Below are 10,667 nucleotides of genomic sequence, written 5' to 3' on the forward strand. Positions count from 1 at the left end.
CATATTACACTTCATACTTTTCTAAACGAACTTTTTGCACTTACACTCACTATTTATACTGAATATACTATATGCTCCACTACGCCTAGCCTAAATTTCTTAAAAAAACTCATATACAATTCATACTTTTTTAAACGAACTGTTTGCGCTCAAATTCACTATTATATTTTATATACTATATTCTACACTACGCCTAGCCTAAATTTCTTAAAAATTCTCATATTACAGTCCATAATGTTTTATACGAACTTTTTGCGCTCAAACTCACAATAAATATTGAATATACTATATTCTACACTACGCCTAGCCTAAATTTCTTAAAAAACCTGATATTATAGTTCATACTTTTTTAAACGAACTTTTCGCGCTCAAACTCACTATTATATTTAATATACTATATACTACATTACACCTATCCTAAATTTCTTAGAAAACCTCATATTACACTTCATACTTTTCTAAACGAACTTTTCGCGTTCAAACTCACAATATATATTGAATATACTATATTCTACACCACGCCTAGCCTAAATTGCTTAAAAAACTTTATATTTCACTTCATACTTTTTAAACGAACTTTTTGCGCTCAAATTCACTATTATATTGAATATACTATATTCTACACTACGCCTAGCCTAAATTTCTTAAAAAACCTTATATTATATTTCATACTTTTTTCAACCAACTTTCGCGGTCAAACTCACTATATATATTGAATATACTATATTCTACACTCTTCCTAGCATAAATTTCTTAAAAAACCTAATATTACACTTTATACTTTTCTAAACCAACTTTTCGCGTTCAAACTCACAATATATATTGAATATACTATATTCTACACTACACCTAGCCTAAATTTTTTAAAAAACCTTATATTATATTCTACACTACGCCTAGCCTAAATTTCTTAAAAAACCTTATATTATATTTCATACTTTTTTCAACCAACTTTCGCGGTCAAACTCACTATATATATATTGAATATATTATATTCTACACTACGCCTAGCCTAAATTTCTTTAAAAAACATGATATTATAGATCATACTTTTTTAAACGAACTTTTTGCGCTCAAACTCACTATTATATTTAATATACTATATACTACACTACACCTATCCTAAATTTCTTAGAAAACCTCATAATACACTTCATACTTTTCTAAACGAACTTTTCGCGTTCAAACTCACAATATATATTGAATATACGATATTCTACACCACGCCTAGCCTAAATTGCTTAAAAAACATGATATTACACTTCATACTTTTTTAAACGAACTTTTTGCGCTCAAACTCATTATTATATTTTATATACTATACTCTACACTACGCCTAGCCTAAATTTCTTAAAAAACCTGATATTATAGTTCATACTTTTTTAAACGAACTTTTTGCGCTTAAATTCACTATTATATTGAATATACTATATTCTACACTACAGCGAGCCTAAATTTCTTAAAAAATCTCATATTACAGTCCATAATTTTTTATACGAACTTTTTGCGCTCAAACTCACAATATATATTGAATATACTATATTCTACACTACGCCTAGCCTCAATTTCTTAAAAAACCTGATATTATAGTTCATACTTTTTTATACGAACTTTTCGCGTTCAAACTCACAATATATATTGAATATACTATATTCTACACTACGCTTAGGCTAAATTTCTTAAAAAACCTGATATTATAGTTCATACTTTTTTAAACGAACTTTTTGCGCTCAAACTCACTATTATATTTAATAGTCTATATTCTACACTACACCTATCCTAAATTTCTTAGAACACCTCATATTACACTTCATACTTTTCTAAACGAACTTTTCGCGTTCAAACTCACAATATATATTGAATATACTATATTCTACACCACGCCTAGCCTAAATTGCTTAAAAAACTTTATATTTCACTTCATACTTTTTTAAACGAACTTTATGCGCTCAAATTCACTATTATATTGAATATACTATATTCTACACTACAGCGAGCCTAAATTTCTTAAAAAATCTCATATTACAGTCCATAATTTTTTATACGAACTTTTTGCGCTCAAACTCACAATATATATTGAATATACTATATTCTACACTACGCCTAGCCTCAATTTCTTAAAAAACCTGATATTATAGTTCATACTTTTTTATACGAACTTTTCGCGTTCAAACTCACAATATATATTGAATATACTATATTCTACACTACGCTTAGGCTAAATTTCTTAAAAAACCTGATATTATAGTTCATACTTTTTTAAACGAACTTTTTGCGCTCAAACTCACTATTATATTTAATATACTATATACTACACTACTCCTATCCTAAATTTCTTAGAAAACCTCATATTACACTTCATACTTTTCTAAACGAACTTTTCGCGTTCAAACTCACAATATATATTGAATATACTATATTCTACACCACGCCTAGCCTAAATTGCTTAAAAAACTTTATATTTCACTTCATACTTTTTTAAACGAACTTTATGCGCTCAAATTCACTATTATATTGAATATACTATATTCTAGACTACGCCTAGCCTAAATTTCTTAAAAAACCTCATATTACACTTCATACTTTTGCAAACGAACTTTTTGCACTTACACTCACTATATATACTGAATATACTATATGCTCCACTACGCCTAGCCTAAATTTCATAAAAAACCTCATATTACACTTCATACTTTTCTAAACGAACTTTTCGCGTTCAAACTCACAATATATATTCAATATACTATATTCTACACCACGCCTAGCCTAAATTGCTTAAAAAACTTTATATTTCACTTCATACTTTTTTAAACGAACTTTTTGCGCTCAAATTCACTATTATATTGAATATACTATATTCTAGACTACGCCTAGCCTAAATTGCTTAAAAAACTTTATATTTCACTTCATACTTTTTTAAACGAACTTTTTGCGCTTAAATTCACTATTATATTTAATATACTATATTCTACACTACAGCGAGCCTAAATTTCTTAAAAAATCTCATATTACAGTCCATAATTTTTTATACGAACTTTTTGCGCTCAAACTCACAATATATATTGAATATACTATATTCTACACTACGCCTAGCCTAAATTTCTTAAAAAACCTGATACTTTTTTGATCGAACTTTTTGCACTTACACTCACTATATATACTGAATATACTATACGCTCCACTACTCCTAGCCTAAATTCCTTAAAAAACCTCATATTACAATTCATACTTTTTTTATCGAACTTTTTGCACTTACGCTCACTATATATACTGAATATACTATATGCTCCACTACGCCTAGCCTAGATTTCTTAAAAAACCTGATATACAATTCATACTTTTTTAAACCAACTTTTTGCACTTAGACTCACTATATATACTGAATATACTATAGGCTGCACTACTCCTAGCCTAAATTTCTTAAAAAACCTTATATTACACTTCAAACTTTTCTAAACGAACTTTTTGCAGTTACACTCACTATATATACTGAATATACTATATGCTCCACTACGCCTAGCCTAAATTTCTTAAAAAAACTCATATACAATTCATACTTTTTTAAACGAACTGTTTGCGCTCAAATTCACTATTATATTGAATATACTATATTCTAGACTACGCCTAGCCTAAATTTCTTAAAAAACCTCATATTACACTTCATACTTTTCTAAACGAACTTTTTGCACTTACACTCACTATTTATACTGAATATACTATACGCTCCACTACTCCTAGCCTAAATTCCTTAAAAAACCTCATATTACAATTCATACTTTTTTTATCGAACTTTTTGCACTTACGCTCACTATATATACTGAATATACTATATGCTCCACTACGCCTAGCCTAGATTTCTTAAAAAACCTGATATACAATTCATACTTTTTTAAACGAACTTTTTGCACTTAGACTCACTATATATACTGAATATACTATACGCTCCACTACTCCTAGCCTAAATTTCTTAAAAAACCTTATATTACACTTCAAACTTTTCTAAACGAACTTTTTGCAGTTACACTCACTATATATACTGAATATACTATATGCTCCTCTACGCCTAGCCTAAATTTCTTAAAAAAACTCATATACAATTCATACTTTTTTAAACGAACTGTTTGCGCTCAAATTCACTATTATATTGAATATACTATATTCTAGACTACGCCTAGCCTACCCTACTGAAAAGTCACGTGATAATCACGCGATAATCACGTGATAGTCACGTGATAATCGCATTATACTCGCGTGATATTTTCAACCAATTTATCACGTGATAATCGCGTGATATACTGAAAAATTTTTTATACGAACTTTTTGCGCTCAAACTCACAATATATATTGAATATACTATATTCTACACTACGCCTAGCCTCAATTTCTTAAAAAACCTGATATTATAGTTCATACTTTTTTATACGAACTTTTCGCGTTCAAACTCACAATATATATTGAATATACTATATTCTACACTACGCTTAGGCTAAATTTCTTAAAAAACCTGATATTATAGTTCATACTTTTTTAAACGAACTTTTTGCGCTCAAACTCACTATTATATTTAATATACTATATACTACACTACTCCTATCCTAAATTTCTTAGAAAACCTCATATTACACTTCATACTTTTCTAAACGAACTTTTCGCGTTCAAACTCACAATATATATTGAATATACTATATTCTACACCACGCCTAGCCTAAATTGCTTAAAAAACTTTATATTTCACTTCATACTTTTTTAAACGAACTTTATGCGCTCAAATTCACTATTATATTGAATATACTATATTCTAGACTACGCCTAGCCTAAATTTCTTAAAAAACCTCATATTACACTTCATACTTTTGCAAACGAACTTTTTGCACTTACACTCACTATATATACTGAATATACTATATGCTCCACTACGCCTAGCCTAAATTTCATAAAAAACCTCATATTACACTTCATACTTTTCTAAACGAACTTTTCGCGTTCAAACTCACAATATATATTCAATATACTATATTCTACACCACGCCTAGCCTAAATTGCTTAAAAAACTTTATATTTCACTTCATACTTTTTTAAACGAACTTTTTGCGCTCAAATTCACTATTATATTGAATATACTATATTCTAGACTACGCCTAGCCTAAATTGCTTAAAAAACTTTATATTTCACTTCATACTTTTTTAAACGAACTTTTTGCGCTTAAATTCACTATTATATTTAATATACTATATTCTACACTACAGCGAGCCTAAATTTCTTAAAAAATCTCATATTACAGTCCATAATTTTTTATACGAACTTTTTGCGCTCAAACTCACAATATATATTGAATATACTATATTCTACACTACGCCTAGCCTAAATTTCTTAAAAAACCTGATACTTTTTTGATCGAACTTTTTGCACTTACACTCACTATATATACTGAATATACTATACGCTCCACTACTCCTAGCCTAAATTCCTTAAAAAACCTCATATTACAATTCATACTTTTTTTATCGAACTTTTTGCACTTACGCTCACTATATATACTGAATATACTATATGCTCCACTACGCCTAGCCTAGATTTCTTAAAAAACCTGATATACAATTCATACTTTTTTAAACCAACTTTTTGCACTTAGACTCACTATATATACTGAATATACTATAGGCTGCACTACTCCTAGCCTAAATTTCTTAAAAAACCTTATATTACACTTCAAACTTTTCTAAACGAACTTTTTGCAGTTACACTCACTATATATACTGAATATACTATATGCTCCACTACGCCTAGCCTAAATTTCTTAAAAAAACTCATATACAATTCATACTTTTTTAAACGAACTGTTTGCGCTCAAATTCACTATTATATTGAATATACTATATTCTAGACTACGCCTAGCCTAAATTTCTTAAAAAACCTCATATTACACTTCATACTTTTCTAAACGAACTTTTTGCACTTACACTCACTATTTATACTGAATATACTATACGCTCCACTACTCCTAGCCTAAATTCCTTAAAAAACCTCATATTACAATTCATACTTTTTTTATCGAACTTTTTGCACTTACGCTCACTATATATACTGAATATACTATATGCTCCACTACGCCTAGCCTAGATTTCTTAAAAAACCTGATATACAATTCATACTTTTTTAAACGAACTTTTTGCACTTAGACTCACTATATATACTGAATATACTATACGCTCCACTACTCCTAGCCTAAATTTCTTAAAAAACCTTATATTACACTTCAAACTTTTCTAAACGAACTTTTTGCAGTTACACTCACTATATATACTGAATATACTATATGCTCCTCTACGCCTAGCCTAAATTTCTTAAAAAAACTCATATACAATTCATACTTTTTTAAACGAACTGTTTGCGCTCAAATTCACTATTATATTGAATATACTATATTCTAGACTACGCCTAGCCTACCCTACTGAAAAGTCACGTGATAATCACGCGATAATCACGTGATAGTCACGTGATAATCGCATTATACTCGCGTGATATTTTCAACCAATTTATCACGTGATAATCGCGTGATATACTGAAAAATTATTTCAAAAAAAATTGCATTTTAAATTATTATTAAAAAAATCATTTTTAATTAATAATTAGTAAAAATGTTATTACTTATTATAATTGAAATAGAAATACACAAGTTTGTATTAAAATATATCTTTATTGATATTTATACATCATTTAACGAAAATACTATTTTTCAACAGCAAGAATACAAAAAATATATTTTTTTTAGTCGTACCCTACATCTATACTTATTACTTTGATCAGACTTGTGGTTACGTTAAACGTAAATAAAATTAATATTACAGTTCAGTTTAATCTTTTTTATTAAATCTCATAGGGACAGCTATATTTTAAAGTATCAAAAATTGATTAAAATATGTATTAAAAAGTGATACAAAACTTAGAAACGTTGCAAACAGCAAATAACAATTTTTATAGATACCATATACAAGGTACATGTATTCTGAGGGTAAAATCAATAAATTGAATTGTTTTAGCTACCGCAGACTTACTAAAATGCTAAGTGTTAAAGGGAATAATTAATTTCATTTAAATAAGTTGTATAATCTAGCAAAAACAAAGGCTTGACAAATATAAAAATTATAAAAAGTTATAAAAAATGATAAACATTTAATAAAAATGATTAGTTAGTATGCGATAACAGAATCAAATAAAATGTATGGATTTTAAGCTTCGTAGACCATACCGAGTATATAGTGTACATAAAAATTGTTATTTTTTATCGACAGTGTGTTCCAAAGTTCCCTATACACCACTCTATAATACATTTTTTAAACAATTCAAGATAAATACAAAAATAAATTGTAACCATTTATTTTTTGGCTAATTAATGTGTATCTGTCCCCTTAATTCGCAGATTATTATTTTATAGAAAACAAAATTATATTAATAAGCATACCTTTTTTTCAATTATAATTTTGGCATTTTTAAATCATAAAAATTTTTAATCTTCACAAAAGAAAGTTGTAAATGTTAAAAAAAACATTTCTACTACGGACCTTGGTAATTGTACCTCAATTTTTTTCTTTTAATACGGTTGATTTTAGCTTCCCTGTCTTCGGCGATTGCTTTTTTTATTTCAGCTGCTCTTAAATTACGAATAGCATATCTTATATGGTCTATAGCTTGATTCAAGTGCACAGCACGTTCAGAGTTAGTGAAATTTTTGTTTTTTTTAAGATAGTCATAATACAAACCTAAAAAAAATTTTAAAAATGTAACATATTTATTATTGATTAATTATAATGCAAATTTATAGAAGAATATTCACTAATTAGAAGTCGTAGTACATTTTTTTCTACTAGTTTCACCGGAGATCTGCCTGGAATATTCTTTGCACCGTTAGTTAGATCAAATGCTCTATTAGCTAAGCGCAAGTGTCCACCCCAAAGTTGCTTAGCAATAGTTACGATGAAGTATGATGGCTTCTCTACATGCATAAATTCCCATACTGTCCTATCGATGCTTATATTTTCACCAAGGTATATCTATAATGAACATAAAATTAAACAACATGAATTTTAAAAAATATTAAAAGCAATGTAAAAATATAATTGTTATAATAATCCCTTATAAAAAACTCAGTATGTTTTTTCATCCAGGAATAGTATGTATTGTGCACTATAGAGGCCAGAAGGTTAGTTTTTAAAACAAAATATAATAAGCATTTATGAAGATTTACAAACGCACACCAAAATATTCCTTCTGACCATATAGTACATCATCTTTTAATAAAAAGTAATATAACCTCTCCATTTTCAGTAACTGTGTAACGTTTTTGCTTTTCTTGAAATGCATCACCTTCTCTTGCATTTTCATAGTAAAAAATGCAATCTAGAATAAATTCATTTGTTCTTTTGTATGTTCGTTGAATTCCTACAAATAAAGTATTCGTGTGATATATATTAAATTATAGAAGTAATAAAAGTATTGATTTAGATTTAGATTTATTTATGTACTATCCGTGCAAATAATAAAACAAAATATAGGTTATATGGCTGTTATCTATTATTTAACGTTAAAATAATATCAAATCATAAATATAAAATAACATACAAAAAATACGTATTTATTTTCAAAATAAATATTAGGAAATCAATAAAAATAAAAAATTATGAAAATATATCAATATTAAATATAAAAATTATATCGGGTTGGATCTCACATTTAATTTTTCTACTTAGTTATAATATTTATAAAATAACTTTTCTCACCTAATTCTTCATTGTTATCAGCATCGGTAACTTGATCATGTTCATTATCATCATTCTCGTTATTTCCATTAGCTGCTGTTTCATTAGCATTATTGTTATTAACGGCTTCATCATTTCTTTGAGAAGGCATTAATTCAGCGTCAATATTACTAGGTGCAATTCTATTATCATTGTCATCATTAAAAGATAATGAAAGATTATCATCAGCTATGCTATTCCTGTTTTCATTTCCATTATTGTCAGTATTCTCGTACTCAGATCGCAAAGTCAGAGGTTCTCTGTCATTCTGTGAAGGTAGTGGGCTTGGAGGTTGTTTTCTCTGAGATGTGCTACATAAAAACTCTTCAAAACTCAAAGAACGCCTGCAATTAAATTTTGTGCGTTGCACTGACAAAGGTGAACTTGATCGACTGCTCTGTGGTGTAGAAGCATCTGAATTTCTAGGTGACGCTGCTTGTTGTTTGGCATCATTGGTTTGCTATTTATTATAAATGATATGCAATAAGATATTTATTAAAAAAAAATTAATAAAAATTTCAAGTATATTACATCATATTCTATTTTACCTTGTCTGTATTATTAATGTTAGCTGGCTTTGGTGTATATTTGTTAGGAATGTTTATATGTTCTAGATCTACACGGACCTCTTTCAATGGTAATGTACTCAGACTAGTTAAATTTTTATCTTTTTGCGTATTTGCATTACTTTGCTGACAAGAATCAGAAAAAGTTGGCATCGTAAAAGCCATCTCAAATTTTTTTAATATTGCTTTACTTCTATCATTTATAGCTGATTTTTTTTTTTTGATTCGTTCTGCTTTGATTTCTTAAAGTAAAAGAGAAATTATGTTTGAGATAAATTTACGTGTAAAAGTTCAAAACATACAAAATACGAAGAAATACACATACTTCTTTCAAGTTTTCGACTTCATCAACTACTTTTCTTTCATCGTCTGATTCAATTGATGTAGAAGCATACTTTTTATTAGCTACAGGTTTTCTTTTGTTTTGTAACTCTCGTTCAATATTTTCTTTGCTCGCTACAACAAAAATGAGATAAAGAGATATTTACTAATAAGATATATTTATCAAAAATTAATAATTAAGTATAAATGTAAGACAGTTAACCTTGACTTAACCTGAACAAGGTTAACTTTTGCATATTTGTACTTGATTATTAATTTTTGCTCTGCGTTCCAAGTTAAATTGTATTTTATGTATGCATCTATATCATCTATATAACTTACCATCCAAACAAAGAATGAAGACAGAATATAAATCATATGGATGCTCGCACTCTTCATCATCATTGCACGCATCACCTTCATCGCCACAGTAATACCATTTTACGTAATACTTTTGCTTCGGATCATAATCAGTGGAACTCTTAGGCTTGAAACTTGCTTCATTTTTGTTATTGATACTTATAAGATCAATGTTCACGATTTGCCTTACATTGTCTTTTAGATACTTTACTAATGCATATTTTATTGCATTACTCATATTACTAATTCTTCTATTCAGTACGGATGTTAGCAGAGTATTCTCAAGTGCAATTGTTTTGCACTTATCAAAACATTTATATGTACATACATGTACATTTATGGATAATTTATGTTTATAATTTAAATATTTTAATTTAAGTTTACAGATCACACAATTATATTTAAGAAGATTTTTTCATATATTTAAAGTAAATATTACACGTTACTTTTTTTTGCACCTAAAAAATTGCAATAAACTTTTTAAAAATAATATATATGCATTGTGCACGTGTGTGTATACGTATATATATAATATATATATAAATTCCGTGCAGATCATAGACTCAGTATTTAACGTCTTAGAGGGCCCTCGCACGTAAAAAAGAATAGCAAGGAACGGCGACG

General features: G+C 28.0%; 2 protein-coding genes across 13 annotated transcripts in view; both read right to left on the reverse strand.

The window, feature by feature from the left end:
* LOC100678131 (carcinine transporter) overlaps positions 1-10,667 on the reverse strand; it is a 440,470-nt gene that overhangs the window by 74,703 nt on the left and 355,100 nt on the right. The gene's annotated exons all lie outside the window — the stretch shown is intronic.
* Positions 6,679-10,577, reverse strand: LOC116415686 (putative uncharacterized protein DDB_G0282133). Of its 3 annotated transcripts, none has more exons than XM_032601251.1 (7): positions 10,026-10,577; positions 9,688-9,818; positions 9,345-9,604; positions 8,779-9,256; positions 8,313-8,440; positions 7,836-8,052; positions 6,679-7,761 (listed from the first exon to the last, which is right to left on the reverse strand). In XM_032601251.1, the coding sequence occupies exons 3-7, from the start codon at positions 9,525-9,527 to the stop codon at positions 7,556-7,558; spliced, it is 1,212 nt and encodes a 403-aa protein (XP_032457142.1). In that variant the 5' UTR covers positions 9,528-9,604; positions 9,688-9,818; positions 10,026-10,577; the 3' UTR covers positions 6,679-7,555. The 3 variants fall into 3 exon arrangements, with proteins under 3 accessions (XP_032457142.1, XP_031786542.1, XP_032457143.1); XM_031930682.2 differs by lacking the exon at positions 10,026-10,577 and adding an exon at positions 9,907-9,925; XM_032601252.1 differs by having other exon boundaries at positions 7,583-7,761; positions 7,855-8,052; positions 10,026-10,575.

The sequence above is a fragment of the Nasonia vitripennis genome (assembly GCF_009193385.2).
Source record: "Nasonia vitripennis strain AsymCx chromosome 1 unlocalized genomic scaffold, Nvit_psr_1.1 chr1_random0003, whole genome shotgun sequence".
NCBI lineage: Eukaryota > Metazoa > Arthropoda > Insecta > Hymenoptera > Pteromalidae > Nasonia > Nasonia vitripennis.